At 49.2% G+C, this 23,175-nt stretch overlaps 2 protein-coding genes and 1 long non-coding RNA gene across 3 annotated transcripts in view; 2 read left to right on the forward strand and 1 right to left on the reverse strand.

Annotated features, from left to right (window-relative positions):
• Positions 1-174, reverse strand: part of RLIG1 (RNA 5'-phosphate and 3'-OH ligase 1) — a 28,414-nt gene extending 28,240 nt beyond the window's left edge. Inside the window, exon 1 of the mRNA XM_076054234.1 lies at positions 90-174. The gene's annotated coding sequence lies outside the window, so the exon portion shown is untranslated. The remainder of the gene's footprint in view (positions 1-89) is intronic.
• A 4,320-nt stretch (positions 175-4,494) lies between these two features.
• Positions 4,495-21,210, forward strand: LOC116956382 (calumenin-B-like). Its single transcript, XM_032977964.2, has 7 exons — positions 4,495-4,629; positions 8,562-8,838; positions 13,096-13,283; positions 14,447-14,622; positions 14,946-15,006; positions 16,496-16,704; positions 17,550-21,210. The coding sequence occupies exons 2-7, from the start codon at positions 8,585-8,587 to the stop codon at positions 17,655-17,657; spliced, it is 996 nt and encodes a 331-aa protein (XP_032833855.2). The 5' UTR covers positions 4,495-4,629; positions 8,562-8,584; the 3' UTR covers positions 17,658-21,210.
• LOC142906460 (uncharacterized) lies at positions 15,013-16,489 on the forward strand. Its single transcript, XR_012930301.1, has 3 exons — positions 15,013-15,803; positions 15,858-16,003; positions 16,202-16,489. It is a non-coding gene; the product is annotated as an uncharacterized LOC142906460 (long non-coding RNA).
• Positions 21,211-23,175: the final 1,965 nt, after the last annotated feature.

Here is a 23,175-nt window from a genome sequence, read left to right on the forward strand (position 1 = left end):
TAAAGATTATATAATCGATATGATCCGTCACGGATGATTATAAAGATGATATAATCGATATCATCGTCACACCAACAACATCGGCTCACACGTGGAGGTTTGCAGGCACGTTGCTGATGGGAAAGCAAGCAACGCGTTTTATTGTTGTGCCTCTTCCGTCTTCCGGAAGAGTATCATATGCATTGGGCGCGCCACCGAGATTCGGGTAGATATATTCCAGCAGAGGAAGAGGAATGCGCTACCATTTGTTTTGTAGGTGCCTCTTCCGTCTTCCGGAAGACGATCAAATGCATTGGGCGCCCCACACACCCCCTCCCACTGAGATTCGGGTAGAGATCTTCCAGAAGAAGAAGATGCAAGCTCTACCCCCTGTTTTTTGGGTGGCGGGAGAGGCAGGAATCCGGTGTGGGTAGGCTCAACTTCCGGAAGAAGAAGATTAGTAGATATCTTCCGGAAGATGAATATCAAATATAGTTCCCAAAATATAAAATATATTTTGAGTTAAAGCTTTCGAGACTGCAGTAATTCATATTCTTAGCTCTTTCGGTAAAGTTACGTTGAAGGGAAACAATAAAATAATAAAATATATATAAAACAATAAAAATTCTCACGACGTTTCGACAATAACACAACGTGACTTTACCGAAAGAGCTAAGTATATAAAATATATCTTCCGGAAAAAAGTAAATATAACATAAAATAAAATGTGATCTTCCAAAAGATAAAATACGTATTCCAGATTAAAATTAAACCTTCCAGAATATAAAATAAGTATTCCAGATCAAAATTATATAATCCAGAAGATAAAATAAGTATTCCAAATTAAAATTATACCTTCCAGAAGATAAAATAAGTATTCTAGATTAAAATTATACCTTCCAAAATATAAGATAAGTATTCCAGATTAAAATAATACCTTCCAGAATATAAAATAAGTATTCTAGATTAAAATTATACCTTCCAGAATATAAAATAAGTATTCCAGATTAAAATTATACCTTCCAGAATATAAAATAAGTATTCCAGATTAAAATTATATCTTCCAGAAGATAAAATAAGTATTCCAGATTAAAATTATATCTTCCAGAAGATAAAATAAGTATTCCAGAGTAAAATTATATCATCCAGAATAGAAAATAAGTATTCCAGATTAAAATTATACCTTCCAGAAGATAAAAATAAGTATTCCAGATTAAAATTATACCTTCCAGAAGATTAAATAAGTATTCCAGATTAAAATTATACCTTCCAGAAGATAAAATACGTATTCCAGATTAAAATTATACCTTACAGAAGATTAAATAAGTATTCCAGATTAAAATTATCTTCCAGAAGATAAAATAAGTATTCCAGATTAAAATTATCATCCAGAAGATAAAATAAGTATTCCAGATTAAAATTATACCTTCCAGAAGATAAAATAAGTATTCCAGATTAAAATTATATCTTCCAGAATATAAAACAAGTATTCCAGATCAAAATTATATCATCCAGAAGATAAAATAAGTATTCCAAATTAAAATTATACCTTCCAGAAGATAAAATAAGTATTCTAGATTAAAATTATACCTTCCAGAATATAAAATAAGTATTCCAGATTAAAATTATACCTTCCAGAATATAAAATAAGTATTCCAGAGTAAAATTATATCATCCAGAATAGAAAATAAGTATTCCAGATTAAAATTATACCTTCCAGAAGATTAAATAAGTATTCCAGATTAAAATTATATCTTCCAGAAGATACAATAAGTATTCCAGATTAAAATTATACCTTCCAGAATATAAAATAAGTATTCCAGATTAAAATTATATCATCCAGAAGATACAATAAGTATTCCAGATTAAAATTATACCTTCCAGAAGATAAAATAAGTATTCCAGATTAAAATTATATCATCCAGAAGATAAAATAAGTATTCCAGATTAAAATTGTATCTTCCAGAAGATTAAATAAGTATTCCAGATTAAAATTATATCATCCAGAATATAAAATATGTATTCCAGATTAAAATTATATCTTCCAGAATATAAAATAAGTATTCCAGATTAAAATTATATCTTCCAGAAGATAAAATAAGTATTCCAGATTAAAATTATACCTTCCAGAAGATAAAATACGTATTCCAGATTAAAATTATACCTTACAGAAGATTAAATAAGTATTCCAGATTAAAATTATCTTCCAGAAGATAAAATAAGTATTCCAGATTAAAATTATCTTCCAGAAGATTAAATAAGTATTCCAGATTAAAATTATACCTTCCAGAAGATTAAATAAGTATTCCAGATTAAAATTATACCTTCCAGAATATAAAATAAGTATTCCAGAGTAAAATTATATCATCCAGAATAGAAAATAAGTATTCCAGATTAAAATTATACCTTCCAGAAGATACAATAAGTATTCCAGATTAAAATTATACCTTCCAGAAGATTAAATAAGTATTCCAGATTAAAATTATATCTTCCAGAAGATAAATAAGTATTCCAGATTAAAATTATACCTTCCAGAATATAAAATAAGTATTCCAGATTAAAATTATATCATCCAGAAGATACAATAAGTATTCCAGATTAAAATTATACCTTCCAGAAGATAAAATAAGTATTCCAGAATAAAATTATATCTTCCAGAAGATACAATAAGTATTCCAGATTAAAATTATACCTTCCAGAAGATACAATAAGTATTCCAGATTAAAATTATACCTTCCAGAAGATTAAATAAGTATTCCAGATTAAAATTATATCATCCAGAAGATAAAATAAGTATTCCAGATTAAAATTGTATCTTCCAGAAGATTAAATAAGTATTCCAGATTAAAATTATATCATCCAGAAGATAAAATAAGTATTCCAGATTAAAATTATATCATCCAGAAGATTAAATAAGTATTCCAGATTAAAATTATACCTTCCAGAAGATTAAATAAGTATTCCAGATTAAAATTATATCATCCAGAAGATACAATAAGTATTCCAGATTAAAATTATATCATCCAGAAGATAAAATAAGTATTCCAGATTAAAATTATACCTTCCAGAAGATAAAATAAGTATTCCAGATTAAAATTATATCTTCCAGAATATAAAACAAGTATTCCAGATCAAAATTATATCATCCAGAAGATAAAATAAGTATTCCAAATTAAAATTATACCTTCCAGAAGATAAAATAAGTATTCTAGATTAAAATTATACCTTCCAGAATATAAAATAAGTATTCCAGATTAAAATTATACCTTCCAGAATATAAAATAAGTATTCCAGAGTAAAATTATATCATCCAGAATAGAAAATAAGTATTCCAGATTAAAATTATACCTTCCAGAAGATTAAATAAGTATTCCAGATTAAAATTATATCTTCCAGAAGATACAATAAGTATTCCAGATTAAAATTATACCTTCCAGAATATAAAATAAGTATTCCAGATTAAAATTATATCATCCAGAAGATACAATAAGTATTCCAGATTAAAATTATACCTTCCAGAAGATAAAATAAGTATTCCAGATTAAAATTATATCATCCAGAAGATAAAATAAGTATTCCAGATTAAAATTGTATCTTCCAGAAGATTAAATAAGTATTCCAGATTAAAATTATATCATCCAGAATATAAAATATGTATTCCAGATTAAAATTATATCTTCCAGAATATAAAATAAGTATTCTAGATTAAAATTATATCTTCCAGAAGATAAAATAAGTATTCCAGATTAAAATTATACCTTCCAGAAGATAAAATATGTATTCCAGATTAAAATTGTATCTTCCAGAAAATTAAATAAGTATTCCAGATTAAAATTGTATCTTCCAGAAGATTAAATAAGTATTCCAGATTAAAATTATACCTTACAGAATATAAAATAAGTATTCCAGATTAAAATTATATCTTCCAGAATATTAAATAAGTATTCCTATATTTAAATTATACCTTCCAGAATATAAAATAAGTATTCCAGATAAAAAATTATATCTTCCAGAATATCAAATATAAACATTCCCGATTAAAATATCTTCCAGAAGATAAAATACATCTTCCAGATTAAAATAATATCTTCCAGAATATCCAATAAGTATTCCAGATTAAAATTATATCTTCCAGAATATAAAATAAGTATTGCTAGATTTAAATTATACCTTCCAGAATATAAAATAAGTATTCCAGATAAAAAATATATCTTCCAGAATATCAAATATAAATATCCCAGATTAAAATGATATCTTCCAGAATATAAATACATCTTCCAGATTAAAATTACATCTTCCAGAAGAATAAAAAAACGCATCTTCCAGAATAATTTTCAGAAGATAAAAATGGCTGCCAGAAGGGGCAGAGACCGCCTCGCATAACCCCACGTCGACACCGCTAAGCCAATCGGCGACGCGGATGGGCCTGACCCCCCCCCACCCGCTTATGATTCTGACCAATCGCAGAGCCGATTTCATTCGGCACCTCCCCCCCCTCCCACCGTGTAACCTTTGCAAGGAGCGATCCTATTGGTGGGTTCGTAGCCCGTGTGTTGAATGGTTCAGATCGCTAAATGTAACGGGGTTAGTGGAGCGAGCGCTAAAGCAAACTAAAAGTTAACTTAATCCGACGACTTCTGAGGAATTACCGTGAGTTTTATTTACGACTTTGTTGTTGTTGTGGTTGTACCAACTCCTGAACGTTCATAACGAGAGTAGTTTATATTCTTGGTTCTTTCGGTAAAGTCGCGTAGAAGGGAAACAATAAAATAAAAAAATATATAAAACAATATTATTATTTTATTGTTTCCCTTCTACGTGGTGATTTTACCGAAAGAACCGAGAATATGAATCACTGCAGTCACGAAAGCTTTAAATCAAAACGAGAAGTTTAACGAGGCAGAGAATCGAGCGTTGTTACGACTTAAAATTAAAGCTTAAAGATTTAAAGCTTTCGTGACTGCAATGATTCATCTTCTTTGGTTCTTTCGGTAAAGTCACGTAGAATGAGAATAAAATAATAAATTGATAAAATAAAATAACATAACACAGTAATATTCTCACGACGTTTCGGCCACAACACAAGCGGCCTTCATCAGGTGAAGGGACGAGACTGTCTGGTAGGACAGCGCTGGAGTGAAAGAGCCACGTTCAGATCACGACCTTTAAGCTGTGTGAGAGGAAACAAAGCGCCTTGACAAAGGAATTAGCATATAGTTTAGCATTGAAATGGCTGAGTGATTAGCTTGTGACTGGTCACAGAAATAGCTATGTTAAAAGTTAAAGCATACACATCCGCAGAGGCACCCCTTGACAAAGGAATTAGCATATAATTTAGCATTGAAATAGCATAGAATTTAGCTATTTCTGTGACCAGTTACAAGCTAATCACTCAGCCATTTCAATGCTAAATTATATGCTAATTCCTTTGTCAAGGCGCTTTGTTTCTTCTGACACAGCTTAAAGGTCGTGATCTGAACGTGGCTCTTTAACTCCAGCGCTGTGCCGCTTGTGTTGTGGCCGAAACGTCGTGAGAATATTATTGTGTTATGTTATTTTATTTTATCAATTTATTTATTCTCATTCTACGTGACTTTACCGAAAGAACCAAAGAAAACGATCTAATTGTATTTATTTGATATATATTTTTTTGTTTTGTTTAAAATCATAGAACGCTTTAACGCAAGGGGATCGTCGCCCGAAACGTCGCCTATCGCGTGCACGGCCGAATGGTTTAGACAATTGAGAGTTGCAGATGCTTGAAAAGGTGCATTGGAGTATACGGGTCCCGGTACTGGAACGTGGAATTTCCGGCACCGTGGGGGTGATAGATGAAACTTCTAAATGCGATTGATTGTAACGTGTGGACAAGGTGCGCGCGTAACTCCACGCACCTCCGATTTGCCACGGCTGGCTACGTACGGTGCGAAAGAAGTTCAACGCACTTTATACATACTCACATAGAGATCCATAGACTCACACAGAGACCCATAGACTCACACAGAGACCCATAGACTCACACAGAGACCCATAGACTCACACAGAGAGCCATATGCTCACACAGTGACCCATAGACTCACACAAAGACACATAGACTCACACAGAGACCCATAGACTCACACAGAGAACCATAGACTCACACAGAGACACATAGACTCTCACAGAGAGCCATATGCTCACACAGTGACCCATAGACTCACACAAAGACACATAGACTCACACAGAGACCCATAGACTCACACAGAGAACCATAGACTCACACAGAGACACATAGACTCACACAGAGACCCACAGACTCACACAGAGACACATAGACTCACACAGAGACCCATAGACTCACACAGAGACCCATAGACTCACACAGAGACACATAGACTCACACAGAGACCCATAGACTCACACAGAGACCCATAGACTCACACAGAGACACATAGACTCACACAGAGATCCATAAACTCACACAGAAATCCATAGACTCACACAGAGACACATAGACTCACACAGAGATCCATAGACTCGCACAGAGACACATAGACTCACACAGAGATCCATAGACTCACGCAGAGACCCACAGACTCACCACACAGAGACCCACAGACTCACACACAGAGACCCACAGACTCACACACAGAGACCCACAGACTCACACAGACCCACATACTCACACAGAGAGCCTTAGACTCACACAGTGACCCACAGACTCACAAAGAGACCCACATACTCACACAGAGAGCCTTAGACTCACACAGAGACACGTAGACTCACACAGAGACACGTAGACTCACACAGAGACCCATAGACTCACACAGAGATCCATAGACTCACACAGAGACCCATAGACTCACACAGAGATCCATAGACTCACACAGAGACCCATAGACTCACACAGAGATCCACAGACTCACACAGAGACCCACAGACTCACACAGAGACCCACAGACTCACACAGAGACACGTAGACTCTCACAGAGAGCCTTAGGCTCAGAGAGAGCCATAGACTCACACAGAGACACGTAGACTCGCACAGAGGCACAGACTCACACAGAGATCCATAGACTCACACAGAGGTCATAGACTCACACAGAGATCCATAGACTCACACAGAGACCCATACACTCACACAGTGATCCACAGACTCACACAGAGACCCACAGACTCACACAGAGACCCACAGATTCACACAGACCCATAGAATCACACAGACCCACAGACTCACACACAGAGGCCCATAGATCCAACATACGACCCGGTCTCCACATGTATAGCGTGCTGCTGTGTTCACAGGACGCAAACAAAAAAAAGTAGCACCCTCAAAAACCCCATTGCTGGATCCCCTCCTTCAGTCACGTGGCACACAGCACCCTCTGTCGCCCCACGTGTCAAAAAGGATGCGACACACCTCCCCCCCCCCCACCGTCAAATAAGCGTGAAGAAATTCCAGCCAAATTCTGGCAGAAACCAGGGCCTTGAAGTCTCCCTCCCTCCTCTCCCTCCCTCCCTCCTCTCCCTCCCCTCCCTCCCTCCTCTCCCTCCCTCCTCTCCCTACCCTCCCTCTCTCCTCTCCCTCCCCTCCCTCTCTCCTCTCCCTCCCCTCCCTCCCCTCTCTCCTCTCCCTCCCCTCCCTCCCTCCTCTCCCTCCCTCCCCTCCCTCCCTCCTCTCCCTCCCCTCCCTCTCTCCTCTCCCTCCCCTCCCTCTCTCCTCTCCCTCCCCTCCCTCCCCTCTCTCCTCTCCCTCCCCTCCCGCCCCTCTCTCCTCTCCCTCCCCTCCCTCCCTCCTCTCCCTCCCTCCCCTCCCTCCCTCCTCTCCCTCCCCTCCCTCTCTCCTCTCCCTCCCCTCCCTCTCTCCTCTCCCTCCCTCTCTCCTCTCCCTCCCTCCCTCCTCTCCCTCCCCTCCCTCTCTCCTCTCCCTCCCCTCCCTCCCTCCTCTCCCTCCCCTCCCTCTCTCCTCTCCCTCCCCTCCCTCTCTCCTCTCCCTACCCTCTCTCTCTCCTCTCCCTACCCTCCCTCTCTCCTCTCCCTACCCTCTCTCTCCTCTCCCTACCCTCCCTCTCTCCTCTCCCTACCCTCCCTCCCTCCTCTCCCTCCCCTCCCTCTCTCCTCTCCCTCCCCTCCCTCTCTCCTCTCCCTACCCTCTCTCTCTCCTCTCCCTACCCTCTCTCTCTCCTCTCCCTACCCTCTCTCTCTCCTCTCCCTACCCTCCCTCTCTCCTCTCCCTCCCCTCCCTCTCTCCTCTCCCTACCCTCTCTCTCTCCTCTCCCTACCCTCTCTCTCTCATCTCCCTACCCTCCCTCTCTCCTCTCCCTACCCTCTCTCTCCTCTCCCTACCCTCCCTCCCTCCTCTCCCTCCCCTCCCTCTCTCCTCTCCCTCCCCTCCCTCTTTCCTCTCCCTACCCTCCTCTCCCCTCCCTCTCTCCTCTCCCTACCCTCCCTCTCTCCTCTCCCTACCCTCCCTCTCTCCTCTCCCTACCCTCCCTCTCTCCTCTCCCTACCCTCCCTCTCTCCCTACCCTCCCTCCCTCCCTCTCCCCTGCTTCCACTCCCTACCACTCACTCGTTGTCCTCCTCTCTTCCATCGCGGCACAGCGGCGACGGCGGCGACGACGGCGATGACGGCGACGACGGCGACGACGCCGCCGCGGTGGGTTCCGGCGCTGCTCACGCTGCTCCTGGCGACGGCGAACCTCGCGACGGCAAAACCCACGGCGGACGAGAAGCCGCGGCACGCCGGGACCCGCGGCGGCGTCGACGGTGCCCGCGACGACGCCCGGCCCTTCGGCTCCGACCACGACGCCATCCTGGGGTCGTACGCGGCGCGCGAGTTCCGCAGCCTGAGCCCGGAAGAGAGCAAGGAGCGGCTCGGGTAAGAGCGGATGGAAAGGGCCGCGCCGGTGGCTAGGGAGATGTCGACTACCTCGCCCGGTGTGCGGGAGGTCTGTGGGTTCCATCCCTGACCACTGACTCCTGATGCTGCTGCTGGATATTTGGAGTTTGTGGCTAGGGAGATGTCGACTACCTCGCCCGGTGTGCGGGAGGTCTGTGGGTTCGATCCCTGACCACTGACTCCTGATGCTGCTGCTGCTGGATATTTGGAGTTTGTGGCTAGGGAGATGTCGACTACCTCGCCCGGTGTGCGGGAGGTCTGTGGGTTCGATCCCTGACCACTGACTCCTGATGCTGCTGCTGGATATTTGGAGTTTGTGGCTAGGGAGATGTGGACTACCTCGCCCGGTGTGCGGGAGGTCTGTGGGTTCGATCCCTGACCACTGACTCCTGATGCTGCTGCTGGATATTTGGAGTTTGTGGCTAGGGAGATGTGGACTACCTCGCCCGGTGTGCGGGAGGTCTGTGGGTTCGATCCCTGACCACTGACTCCTGATGCTGCTGCTGGATATTTGGAGTTTGCGGCTAGGGAGATGTCGACTACCTCGCCCGGTGTGCGGGAGGTCTGTGGGTTCGATCCCTGACCACTGACTCCTGATGCTGCTGCTGGATATTTGGAGTTTGTGGCTAGGGAGATGTCGACTACCTCGCCCGGTGTGCGGGAGGTCTGTGGGTTCGATCCCTGACCACTGACTCCTGATGCTGCTGCTGGATATTTGGAGTTTGTGGCTAGGGAGATGTCGACTACCTCGCCCGGTGTGCGGGAGGTCTGTGGGTTCGATCCCTGACCCTGATGACACCTCCTGTATATTTGGAGTTTGCATGTCGCGCTCATCACCGCGATGGGTAGGGGATGTTGACTACCTCGCCTGGTACACAGGAGGCCGTGAGTTCGATCGCGACCCTGACGATGCCCGCTGTTATTTGGAGTCTGCGCGTTTCTCCCTCCCTGTGTGGATTCTTCCCTCCGGGTCCTCCTCCGCCTTTTTTTCCCCCCCCTCCTCCACTTTTAGAATGAGCGTCCACGCGAATTTCCAGCGTTTGGCTGCCGCTGCAAATTTCCGCACGATCGCGACGACGGCGACGACGACGACGACGACGACGAAGCCACTCGGTTGAGCTGCCCTCATTTGTGATGGCCGGGGGTCGCCTCTGAAAAAAGAGCTGGAAAGCTCGGTGGGAGCTTTCCCGCTCAAACTCAAAGTGAAACATAACCCGGTGGCTCTGCGAGCGTCGCAGCTACCGCGCTGCGCCACGAAGCTGGCCGCCCGAGTTGGATTCCTGCTCACGGCCACGAACGCCGGCGACGTTTTGATCTGAAGCGGGTCCTGGGCACACCGCCCCAGGTCGGCTCGGCCTCAAGTGCGGACCTGGTGTGGAAACGTCGCCGCTGGGGAGACAAAGGCGGCCGGGGCGTGGTGCTGGCCACTCACTCACTCACCCCCCCACGTCTGCCGCAGTGCCGCCCTTTCGTAGGTGCTGCTACTCGCAGTGCTTGCCCCGACAGCCTGTTGAGGCTACTCGGGGGATCTTTGCCCACGTCGTGCGCGAGGACCGCGGTGGTAAAAACTTTCCCGACGCCGTTGGAGCGGCTCTGTCTCACCGTGGGCGCGTGGATTTCTCTCCGTTTTGCCTGCACCACCCTGGGCCGTGGCAAACGTAACACCCCGAGCGGACTGTTCACATTCATCTTTTTTAGTGTTCGTTTGGACTGGAGATGCAACGTGAGCATAAAAACAAGACGCAGTGATTCATATTCTTGGTTCTTTCGGTAAAGCCACGTAGAAGGGAAACAATAAAATGATAAAAATGTAAAACAATCAAATTCTCACGACGTTTCGACTGCAACATCATCAGGTGTGAAAAACCACAGCCACAAAATTTGAAAAAAGTGGCGCTTTTTTTTTTAACGTTAGCACCACGGAGAGCGATTTGACAGTTTGTTCAGGTGGACGAGTCCATCTATGTTCTTGATTCTTTCGGTAAAGTCACGTTGAAGGGAAACAATAAAATAATAAAGATATCAAACAATAAAATTCTCACGATGTTTCGACTGCAACCACAAGCAGTCATCATCAGCTGTGAAAACCAACAGCAAGAACAATTTCAATGGGAACCGGTTCTTGCCGTTGGTTTTCACACCTGATGATGACTGCTTGTGTTGCAGTCGAAACGTCGTGAGAATGTAATTGTTTTATATGTATTTTATTATTTTATTGTTTCCCTTCAACGTGACTTTACCGAAAGAACCAAGAATATGAATCACTGCAGTCACGAAAGCTTTAAATCAAAATTTAAGACGCAGTAAATAAAACCACGCTGGCCAGGCGAGGCAGTTAACATCTCCTAGCCACCGCGGCGCCCAATACTTTAACTCGTCGCGGAACGATCGCTAAACTGTAAGTGCTGAGCCCGTGCGTAATGCCTGCCTCTGTCTGTCTCTCCGTCTCTGTTTGTCTGTGTCCTTCTCTCTCTGCGTTCCCGTCTGTCTCTGTCTGCCTCTGTCCGTCTCCGTGTCTCTGTCTCTGTCTGTCTCTCTGTCTCTGTCTGTCTCTGTCTGTGTCCGTGTCCTTCTCTCTCTGCGTTCCCGTCTGTCTCTCTCTGTCTGCCTCTGTCCGTCTCCGTCCCTGTCTGTCTCTGTCTCTCTCTGTCTGCCTCTGTCCGTCTCTCCGTCCCTGTCTGTCTCTCCGCCTCTGTCTGTCTCTCCGTCTTTGTCTGTCTCTGTCTGTGTCCGTCTCTGTCTGTGTCTGTCCGTGTCCTTCTCTCTCTGCGTTCCCGTCTGTTTCTCTCTGTCTGCCTCTGTCCGTCTCTCCGTCCCTGTCTGTCTCTCCGCCTCTGTCTGTCTCTCCGTCTCTGACTGTGTCTGTCCGTGTCCATCTCCGTCTCTGTCTGTCTCTGTCTCTCTCTGTCTGCCTCTGTCCGTCTCTCCGTCCCTGTCTGTCTCTCCGCCTCTGTCTGTGTCTGTCCGTGTCCTTCTCTCTCTGCGTTCCCGTCTGTCTCTCTGTCTGCCTCTGTCCGTCTCTCCGTCCCTGTCTGTCTCTACGCCTCTGTCTGCCTCTGTCCGTCTCTCCGTCCCTGTCTGTCTCTCCGCCTCTGTCTGTCTCTCCGTCTCTGACTGTGTCTGTCCGTGTCCATCTCCGTCTCTGTCTGTCTCTGTCTCTCTCTGTCTGCCTCTGTCCGTCTCTCCGTCCCTGTCTGTCTCTCCGCCTCTGTCTGCCTCTGTCCGTCTCTCCGTCCCTGTCTGTCTCTCCGCCTCTGTCTGTCTCTCCGTCTCTGTCTGTGTCCGTGTCCTTCTCTCTCTGTGTTCCCGTCTGTCTCTCTCTGTCTGCCTCCGTCCGTCTCCGTCTCTGTCTGTCTCTGTCCGTGTCCTCTCTCTGGATTCCCATCTGTCTCTCTCTGTCTGCCTCTGTCCGTCTCTGTCTGTCTCTGTCTGTGTCCTTCTCTCTCTGGATTCCCGTCTGTCTCTCTCTGTCTGCCTCTGTCCGTCTCTCCGTCCCTGTCTGTCTCTCCGCCTCTGTCTGTCTCTCCGTCTCTGTCTGTCTCTGTCTGTGTCCGTGTCCTTCTCTCTCTGCGTTCCCGTCTGTCTCTCTCTGTCTGTCTCTGTCCGTCTCCGTCTCTGTCTGTCTCTCCGCCTCTGTCTGTCTCTCCGTCTCTGTCTGTCTCTGTCTGTGTCCGTGTCCTTCTCTCTCTGTGTTCCCGTCTGTCTCTCTCTGTCTGCCTCTGTCCGTCTCTCCGTCCCTGTCTGTCTCTCCGCCTCTGTCTGCCTCTGTCCGTCTCTCCGTCCCTGTCTGTCTCTCCGCCTCTGTCTGTCTCTCCGTCTCTGTCTCTGTCCGTGTCCTTCTCTCTCTGCGTTCCCGTCTGTCTCTCTCTGTCTGCCTCTGTCCGTCTCTCCGTCCCTGTCTGTCTCTCCGTCTCTGTCTGTCTCTGTCTGTGTCCTTCTCTCTCTGCGTTCCCGTCTGTCTCTCTCTGTCTGCCTCTGTCCGTCTCTCCGCCTCTGTCTGTCTCTCCGTCTCTGTCTCTGTCCGTGTCCTTCTCTCTCTGCGTTCCCGTCTGTCTCTCTCTGTCTGCCTCTGTCCGTCTCTCTGTCCCTGTCTGTCTCTCTCTGTCTGCCTCTGTCCGTCTCTGTCTCTCTCTGTCTCTGTCTGTCTGTCTCTCTCTGTCTGTCTCTCTCTGTCCGTCTCTCCGTCTCCGTCCTCCGCTCCGTCCGCTGCGCGCCGTCGCCGTCGCCGTCGCGCAGCAAAATCGTGGACCGCATGGACGTGGACGGCGACGGGCTGGTGGGCCAGGAGGAGCTGGCGGCGTGGATTCGCCAGACGCAGCGGCGCTGGCTGCGCGAGGACGTGGAGCAGCGCTGGAGGGACCCCAACGGCGACGGGCGACTCTCCTGGGACGAGTACCGGAACGCCACCTACGGCGGACTCTCTTGTACGCCTCACGGACGACGATGACTCCTCCACCTCACCCTCTCGTGTGTCTGCCTCTCCCGCCGTGGCTAGGGGTCGTTGACTACCTCGCCCGGTATGCGGGAGGTCCGTGGGTTCTAATCCCGACCCTGACGGCCTGCTGCTGTGTATTTAGAGTGCGTGTTTCACTCTCATCATCTTCATCACGGTGGCTAGGAAGATGTTAACGACCTCGCCAGGTATACAGGAGGTCGTGGGTTCTAATCCTGACCATGACAGCCTGCTGTGTATTTGGAGAGTGGGTGTCTCTCTCTCTCATCATCATCACGGTGGCTAGGAAGATGTTAACGACCTCGCCTGGGATGCAGGAGGTCGTGGGTTCTAATCCCGACCCAGACAGCATGCTGTGTATTTAGAGTGCGTGTTTCACTCTCATCATCTTCATCATCACGGTGGCTAGGAAGATGTTAACGACCTCGCCTGGGATGCAGGAGGTCGTGGGTTCTAATCCCGACCCTGACAGCCTGCTGTGTATTTAGAGTGCGTGTTTCACTCTCATCATCTTCATCATCACGGTGGCTAGGAAGATGTTAACGACCTCGCCTGGGATGCAGGAGGTCGTGGGTTCTAATCCCGACTCTGACAGCCTGCTGTGTATTTGTAGATTGCGTGTTTCACTCTCATCATCTTCATCATCACGGTGGCTAGGAAGATGTTAACGACCTCGCCAGGTATACGGGAGGTCGTGGGTTCTAATCCCGACTCTGACAGCATGCTGTGTATTTAGAGTGCGTGTTTCACTCTCATCTTCATCATCACGGTGGCTAGGAAGATGTTAACGACCTCGCCTGGGATGCAGGAGGTCGTGGGTTCTAATCCCGACCCTGACAGCCTGCTGTGTATTTAGAGTGCGTGTTTCACTCTCATCTTCATCATCACGGTGGCTAGGAAGATGTTAACGACCTCGCCTGGGATGCAGGAGGTCGTGGGTTCTAATCCCGACCCTGACAGCCTGCTGTGTATTTAGAGTGCGTGTTTCACTCTCATCATCTTCATCATCACGGTGGCTAGGAAGATGTTAACGTGTGCATGCTGCGCCCGTGCCGTCTGTGTGTGTGTCCTGCGTGCCGCGCGTGCGCCACCCGTGCCACCCGTGCCACCCGTGCCACCCGTGCCCCGTCCCAGTCGAGACGGCCGATGCCTACTCCAGGCTCCTGGCGAGGGACAAGCGGCGCTTCGACGCGGCCGCCGGCGGGGTGAGCGGCGGCGCCGCCGCGGGGGGCGTTGAGCTCAGCCGCGGGGAGTTCGCCGCCTTCCTCCACCCCTCCTCCTTCGGGCACATGAGCGACATCGTCGTCACCGTGAGTCGCCCTCCGTCGTTCCATCGCTCCATCCATCGTTCCATCGCTCGTCCGATCGCTCGCTCGCTCGGTCCACCGCACGTCCGTTGGCGCGAGTCCGGGGAGGGTAACGCACAAAGCGCGTCTTCATATTATCTGGTGAAGGTGGCAACGGAGCAAACCGAGTGGAACGCTCGGAGACCATCGTGAGTTTATTTCAGATCGGGTTTCAAATTCCTGCCGGTTGCCCCGTTGCGGATTTGTCGTTCATCCAGCAGCGGATTGATCCTCATCGACGACGATGACGACGGCGACGATGACGATGGCGGTGAATGTGATTGCAGGAGACGATCGAGGACGTGGATAAGGATGGAGACGGAGTCATTGATCTGGAGGAATACATTGGTGAGCGACCTCACGTCCTTCTGCCGGACTTGCACCGTCATCGCCTCGCACATCCCTGCAGGAACCCTTACCGTTATCCGCGCAACATTCCTGCAGATGGTGGTGTAGGTGGTGGTGGTGGTGACTGTAGGAGTGGCCCTTGAAGATGGTGGTGTAGGTGGTGGTGGTGAGACTGTAGGAGTGGCCCTTGAAGATGGTGGTGTAGGTTGTGGTGGTGGTGGTGAGGACGTAGGAGTGGCCCTTGAAGATGGTGGTGTAGGTGGTGGTGGTGAGACTGTAGGAGTAGCCCTTGAAGATGGTGGTGTAGGTGGTGGTGGTGGTGGTGACTGTAGGAGTGGCCCTTGAAGATGGTGGTGTAGGTGGTGGTAGTGAGACTGTAGGAGTTGCCCTTGAATATGGTGGTTTAGGTGGTGGTGGTGACTGTAGAAGTGGCCCTTGAAGATGGTGGTGTAGGTGGTGGTGAGACTGTAGGAGTGGCCCTTGAAGATGGTGGTGTAGGTTGGGGTTGGTGATGAGACTGCAGGAGTTGCCCTTGAAGATGGTGGTGTAGTTGGTGGTAGTGACTGTAGGAGTGGCCCTTGAAGATGGTGGTGTAGGTGGTGGTGGTGATGAGACTGCAGGAGTGGCCCTTGAAGATGGTGGTGTAGGTGGTGGTAGTGATGAGACTGTAGGAGTGGCACTTGAAGATGGTGGTGTAGGTGGTGGTGGTGAGACTGTAGGAGTAGCCCTTGAAGATGGTGGTGTAGGTGGTGGTGGTGAGACTGTAGGAGTGGCCCTTGAAGAGGGTGTTGTAGGTGGTGGTGAGACTGTAGGAGTAGCCCTTGAAGATGGTGGTGTAGGTGGTGGTGTAGGTGGTGGTGGTGACTGTAGGAGTGGCCCTTGAAGAGGATGGTGTAGGTGGTGGTGGTGAGGACTGTAGGAGTGGCACTTAAAGATGGTGGTGTAGGTGGTGGTGGTGGTGAGACTGTAGGAGTGGCCCTTGAAGATGGTGGTGTAGGTGGTGGTGGTGACTGTAGGAGTGGCCCTTGAATATGGTGGTGTAGGTGGTGGTGGTGGTGAGGACTGTAGGAGTGGCACTTGAAGATGGTGGTGTAGGTGGTGGTGGTGATACTGTAGGAGTGGCCCTTGAATATGGTGGTGTAGGTGGTGGTGGTGGTGAGGACTGTAGGAGTGGCACTTGAAGATGGTGGTGTAGGTGGTGGTGGTGGTGACTGTAGGAGTGGCCATTGAAGATGGTGGTGTAGGTGGTTCATATCGCGCAACAACACCACGGGAAATGAACAAGCGGAGACCCTTTGACTTTATGAAGCTATTAACATTACATTCGTTACCATGTTCGAGTATGTTGCCCGTTATTTTTCCATGTAAGCGTTCACGCTCTTTCGAAAGCCCCCTCGTGAGTTGACGGGAAGCCCTCCAGTGGATGATCTTTGGTCGCGAAATCCCACGGGTGTCCAAATGCCACTCCGACCCCCGACCGCCCGCCCAGCCGACATGTACCACCCGGCGGGGCCCGCGGAGACCACGGAGCCCGAGTGGGTGGAGACGGAGCGGCAGCAGTTCCGGCGGTTCCGCGACTCTGACGGCGACGGGCGGATGGGACGCGAGGAGGTGCGGGCCTGGCTGCTGCCCGTCGGTTACGAGCACGCCCTCGCAGAGGCACGCCACCTCGTCGGGGAGGCCGACGACGGGGACGAGGTGGTGACCCACACCCCCCCACCCACCCACCCACCCCACCCACCCCCCACACCACCCCCACCTTAATCCGATGAGCTGTAAAGTCGGGTAGGGAGAAAAAAATAAACGATCACGGCGTTTGGATCGCAACGCGAGCAACCGTCATCGCCTGGTGACGTCATCGCCTGGTGACGTCATCACCTGGCGACGTCATCGCCTGGTAACGTCATCATCGCCTGACGACGTCATCGCCTGACGACGTCATCGCCTGACGACGTCATCGCCTGGCGACGTCATCGCCTGGCGACGTCATCGCCTGGCGACGTCATCACCTGGCGACGACATCACCTGGCGACGTCATCACCTGATGACCGGTTGCTTGCGGTGCGATCGAAACGCCGTGATGACGTCATCACCTGGTGATGACATCGCCGGATGACGTAATCACCTGGCGACGTCATCACCTGGTTACGTCATCGCCTGACGACGTCATCACCTGACGACGTCATCACCTGACGACGTCATCGCCTGGCGACGTCATCACCTGACGACGTCATCGCCTGGTTACGTCATCGCCTGACGACGTCATCACCTGGCGACGTCATCACCTGACGACGTCATCGCCTGGCGACGTCATCACCTGACGACGTCATCGCCTGGTTACGTCATCACCTGGCGACGTCATCACCCGACGACCGGTTGCTTGCGTTGCGATCGAAACGCAGTGATCTTTAGTTTTATTCCCCGCCACCCGACTTTACCGAAAGAACCACGAAGCGCGTGGATTCCTGCCGTCACTTCGGCTCAGTACTCAACGCCGTTCCTTGCCGTTCCTTGTCGTTGCTTGTGGTCTGTCGCACCGCAAGGACGGCAAGCTGTCCAAGGAAGAGATCCTGGCGAAGTGGAGCGTGTTCGTGGGCAGTCAAGCCACCAACTACGGCGACGATCTCAACCGCCGGCACGAGGAGCTCTGAGCTTCGGCCGTACGGCCCGGCGCTTAGAACCGAGCAAAGCGTTCCGATTGGCTGCGTCGAATCGGAATGCGCCGCGCTGCGCTCCGATTGGCCGTTGGCGTCGCGTCGAAACCAAACGCGCCTCGTCGCGTTCCGATTGGCCGACGTGTGCCCGGTTAGCTTGCTCGCGATTCACCGGCTCGGGCCTGCCGAGTGATCGATTTCCCTCTTTTTTTTAAACGAGCATCGGGACGGCACTCACCTCCCTGCTGAGCCAGCGGTTGGAAGTTCCACACTCCCATGGCGGGAGGGGAGGTTTGGGCCATCCCCGGGCCCATCGGACAACCACTTTTGACTTCCGTACAAAGCGGTACTCAATTTTATTGACACGACCCCGGAAGGGAGGCACGATGTTGATGATTGTGGGCCTCAATCCACCGCGGGCAGGATTTGAACTCGTGAACCTTGAGACTCGAGAGAAACCGCAGCGTTGCCATGCAATGGTTACGGGGTGTAAATGTTATAAAAAAAAACCAAAAAATGAGAATCGTTTTTTTTGTCGACTCGAAGGAATCCGATGAGCCGCGAAGCTCTTTTTCCCGTCACCTGCATGGGCCGTTCCATTGTCTTCGTGCGTGCGTGTTGGGGAACGTCTTTCGCGCCGTACGTAGCAAAAGCGTGATGACCGGATTTGCGGCGGTACAACAGCAAACGCGAGTGTATGCAACAATACGGGAGGCTGTGCAAAGATGCTCAAGCGCCAAATCGTCGCCCGCCTGTTACCACGAGCCACCATCGGGTCTGCGTCAACCGCGCATCCGTGTGTCGTGGCGAAACTCGCGAGCCGAACGCGCTTTGTGTAACTGCGCGTACACGCAGTGGCCCTCTCGAGGCTCGGTTGGCCCTGCAGCCTCCTCCAAGGCCGGGCCCCTCAGCGGCTGTTCCCCCCCTGCCTGCTGTTGTGCTCCGCTCGGAACAGCGGCAGGCGGCGGCGAGACGGCGCCCGTGGAAGCGGCGGGGGGAGGCTTCGGCCTTCGGTTGGTGCTGGAGGGAGGGCCCAATCGGTTTCCAGGACAACGCTTGCACATCGTCGTTAATGTCAAAGCGGTGTTTGCCTTTGCACGTGTTTTTTTGTTGTTGCCGGTGATGCGTTGCGACGAGGCGCGCCCTCTGCAGGTCGAAGCTCGGATTGCCCGCGTGCGGGTTCATCCGATTTGCGGATGAACTGCTTGAGATTTTGGCATGAATTAACAAGCCGTGGGCTTTTCCCTTAAGCCCAGAGCGAATCATCTTAAAAAAAAACAGCGTTGCGTTGTTATTCTTGGAAAATGTTTATTGCAAGTCGCGTGCTTAAACCGAACAAATGCTCCGGTTAATCCGAAGTCAAACGTGATCGCCCCTACACTACAGTAGTTGCAACATCTTTACACACAGTGGGCGCGGAGTTTGATGTCTGATTGGCTGTGGATCTTGCTGCTGTCATAATCCACTCAGTGGGGGCCGGAGTCTTCTGCAAAGGCGGGAGCCAGGAAAGTCTTATTATTATAATTATCATCACTGAGCACGCTGATCATCATCATCATCAATCGATCAATCAATCGGTCGACGATCGTCTCGTATTCGTTCTGAATCGAAAGAGCAACAATCAAGATCGTCGGCTGTGCTTCACTTTGAGCGATCCCTCCGATCGTTTTATTTCGTGCGAGTTTTAATTTGACGAAACTGTGCGATGACGGAGAAATAGGGTCGTCGTTGGCGTAACCTTGAAGCAGAAACTGCATGCTCTGCGCACCTCTTGAAGTGAGCGAGTGCGTTGGCGTGGACTTTTGTAATGAAACAGGATCAACGCATTGTTCACGACACATCTTTGTCCTGTTGGGGTTAACAAGCTCGATTTCCTTCGCTTAAACATTATTTTGATGCCCAACGTTCGTGGTTTTTGGCACGGAGACCCGTGGAAAAATTGTTCTATTTCTGGATTATCTGCAATTTTTAAATTACCCGCGGCCCTCCTTCCACCGTTGTTAGCGCGGAAAGTTCTCCTGCCGTTTGGTGTTTAAACATCTTAACAGCGCTCCTGCATTGTTGCCTAGAAGGTTAAAGCCTCATCATCATCATCTCGATAGCGGCAACGTGGGTCCCCGTAGATTACATCATTAGACCTCCTTTGCCAGTGCCAAAATGTAATAATAGGGTGTTTGTGTGGTTAATGCAGACGTGAATCCTCGTAAAAAGGTTTCAGTTTTGTTGCCAGAAAAAAGGGGGAAAGCCCCTCTTATCCCCCGTCGATTGTTGATTTCTGAAACGACGTTTCGTTTTTTGCTTTAGGGGGTGTACCCCTCCCAGTGTACAATCCGCTACCGCCCCGCAGGATTGTCGGATGCACACGCGTGCTCTGGTGCAGAAGTGACAACGTTTATTTTTTTATTTTTATATTCTTCCCCCGACTGTTGGGGGGAGCCGCGGTTTCGATGGCGGTCTGCGGGTTGTCTTTCTGCTGACCCGCCGAAAGTCGCTTTAACATTGTAAACGTTTAATTTTTGTTTTGGGCCTAGGGGAAATGCTCACGCGCTCGCTCGCACGAGACGCTCAAGAAGATTCCCCCCCCCCCCCCTTGTAGCCTGTAACGGAGGGTCGGGGCCAGTGCCGATTGTCCGTAGCGAGTAGCAGCAGCAGCAGTAGCAGCAGCGCCTATGAAGGCTACCGGCACTGCGGAAACAGGAGGGGGTGGGCGGGCCAGGAAACGCGCCCGGCCGCCTTTGTCTCCCCCCCCGTGGCGATGTTGACGCACCGCACCAGGCACTCATTTGCGGCCGAGTCGATCTAGGAGAGGCCCAGCACCTGGCTCGGGATATAACCGTCACCGGCGTCGGACGTGAACGGGAGTCGAACTCTGGCGGCCGGGCTCGTAGTACAGCGAGCTAACCTCCTAAACTTCCGCTTCAGCAGCAGCCGCCGTCCGCCGCAAAGTGGCGGTGCCGTCACCACGACGCCCGTGCCAGGCTAGGTGCACGTCGAGGCCACGCGAAGTGTCGAGCGCCCGCCGGCAGGAGGTCACGGGGCAGACCCAGCAGGTGCCACGGGTCGGCTGACTGAGACGACTGAGATGATGCACCACCTGTGCCCCCCTACTGTGACAACTTGCTGCGCTTTAGCCACCAACTACCGCTTCCCACACACACACACACACGTAGACTCGAGTTATATTTACATGCAAGAATATTGCCACGTGTTTGTGTTTTTTTTTAATGTCTAAATGTCTCCCAATGTTGTGTGTTCGGGTTGTTACCTGCTGTGCGGTTGTTCAGCACGATGACCTCCGGGAAATGAATTTCCCCACTGAACAACAACAACAACAACCACCGCCGGTCACCGCTTAAGTAGGTGGCGGTGACGTCGGCGCGGCGCTTGTGCCAGGCTAGGTGCACTTTGAGGCGTCAAACAATGCACAGCGGCGAAATTCGAGAATTGTTGCAGAGTTCTGCAGCACGACTGAAATAAACCCATCCAGTGTTATGGTTTGTTGTTCATGTTTTTTAAAGGACTTTGTGGTTGAATTAAAATGTTGATGATATTCCTGATCGTGCCGATGTGTGTGAATGCGTTTCAAATCTGAACCGTCGTCGTTCCGAATGTTATTTTTTTTTATTTTACCTGGGAAGGGCCCCGCTGAGTTACTGCTTAGCTCTTTGTCAGAAGCGACACTGGCCATCACAAACGATAACAGCTCAACGAAGTTGGCTCATCGTCGTCATCATCGTCATGATCATCGTCATGATCATGATAATTGTCATCGTCATTATGATAATCATTGTCATCATCATCATCAATTGGACATTCATCGCAGCAGCCAAAAACTCTTGAAACGCGTTGATCCCTTGGCTTCTCAGTCCGCTTGAGCAGGGCGAGGATCGCGTCGCCAGCGTGTCAGCCTGTTACCTGTATAAAAGACACCTGTCCACAGAAGCAATCAATCAGATTCAAAACTCTCCACCATGGCCAAGACCAAAGAGCTCTCCAAGGATGTCAGGGACAAGTTTGTAGACCTACACAAGGTTGGAATGGGCTACAAGACCATTGCCAAGCAGCTTGGTGAGAAGGTGACAACAGTTGGTGCGATTATTCGCAAATGGAAGAAACACAAAATAACTGTCAATCTCCCTCGGTCTGGGGCTCAATGCAAGATCTCACCTCGTGGCGTTGCAATGATCATGAGAACGGTGAGGAATCGGCCCAGAACTACACGGGAGGATCTTGTCAATGATCTCAAGGCAGCTGGGACCATAGTCACCAAGAAAACAATTGGTAACACACTACGCCGTGAAAGACTGAAATCCTGCAGCGCCCGCAAGGTCCCCCTGCTCAAGAAAGCACGTAAACATGCCCGTCTGAAGTTTGCCAATGAACATCTGAATGATTCAGAGGACAACTGGGTGAAAGTGTTGTGGTCAGATGAGACCAAAATAGAGCTCTTTGGGGGTGTTTTTCTGCTAAGGGGACATGACAACTTCACCGCATCAAAGGGACGATGGACGGGGCCATATACCGTCAAATCTTGGGTGAGAACCTCCTTCCCTAAGCCAGGGCATTGAAAATGGGTCGTGGATGGGTATTCCAGCATGACAATGACCCAAAACACACGGCCAAGGCAACAAAGGAGTGGCTCAAGAAGAAGCACATTAAGGTCCTGGAGTGGCCTAGCCAGTTTCCAGACCTTAATCCCAAAGAAAATCTGTGGAGGGAGCTGAAGGTTCGAGTTGCCAAACGTCAGCCTCGAAACCTTAATGACTTGGAGAAGATCTGCAAAGAGGAGTGGGACAAAATCCCTCCTGAGATGTGTGCAAACCTGGTGGCCAACTACAATAAACGTCTGACCTCTGCCACCAAGTACTAAGTCATGTTTTGCAGAGGGGTCAAATACTTATTTCCCTCATTAAAATGCAAATCAATGAATAACATTTTTGACATGCGTTTTTCGGGATGTTTTTTTTGTTATTCTGTCTCTCACTGTTCAAATAAACCTACCATTAAAATTATAGACTGATCATTTCTTTGTCATTGGGCAAACGTACAAAATCAGCAGGGGATCAGATACTTGTTTCCCTCACTGTATTGTAGTTATTGTAATCGTTCATTCGCTATCTAGCCAGGTAATACGACAAATCGCTAATCCTGCAACACCCGGTCGTTCAAGGCGGTCTAGTACTATAGTAATAGAGCAAGTGCAGGATCACTGAACCCGCATTGATGGCTTGAAAGCGTTTAGCGCGGGGCCCTTGAAAGTGCGGGGCCCATAACATTTGTAGCTCCTGTTAACCACTAGGATCATCCGCCGCCCCCCCCCCCCTATATTATACATGTATTTACCACTCGCTTCTTGTCGTTGCGTTGAGCCTCATGCCCTCATCCTCCTCCACGTGGTTGCGACAGGAGTTGGACGATGCGGTCAAGACGACGGCATGAAGGGGGGGGTCGACGGGGACGCGAGCGACTGAGCGCCAGGCACCCGACGCGGCACCCCGCGGCTAAGCGGCGTGCT

Source organism: Petromyzon marinus, chromosome 65 (genome assembly GCF_048934315.1).
Source record: "Petromyzon marinus isolate PM22_M1 ecotype Great Lakes invasive population chromosome 65, UKy_Petmar_22M1.pri1.0, whole genome shotgun sequence".
Classification (NCBI taxonomy): domain Eukaryota; kingdom Metazoa; phylum Chordata; class Hyperoartia; order Petromyzontiformes; family Petromyzontidae; genus Petromyzon; species Petromyzon marinus.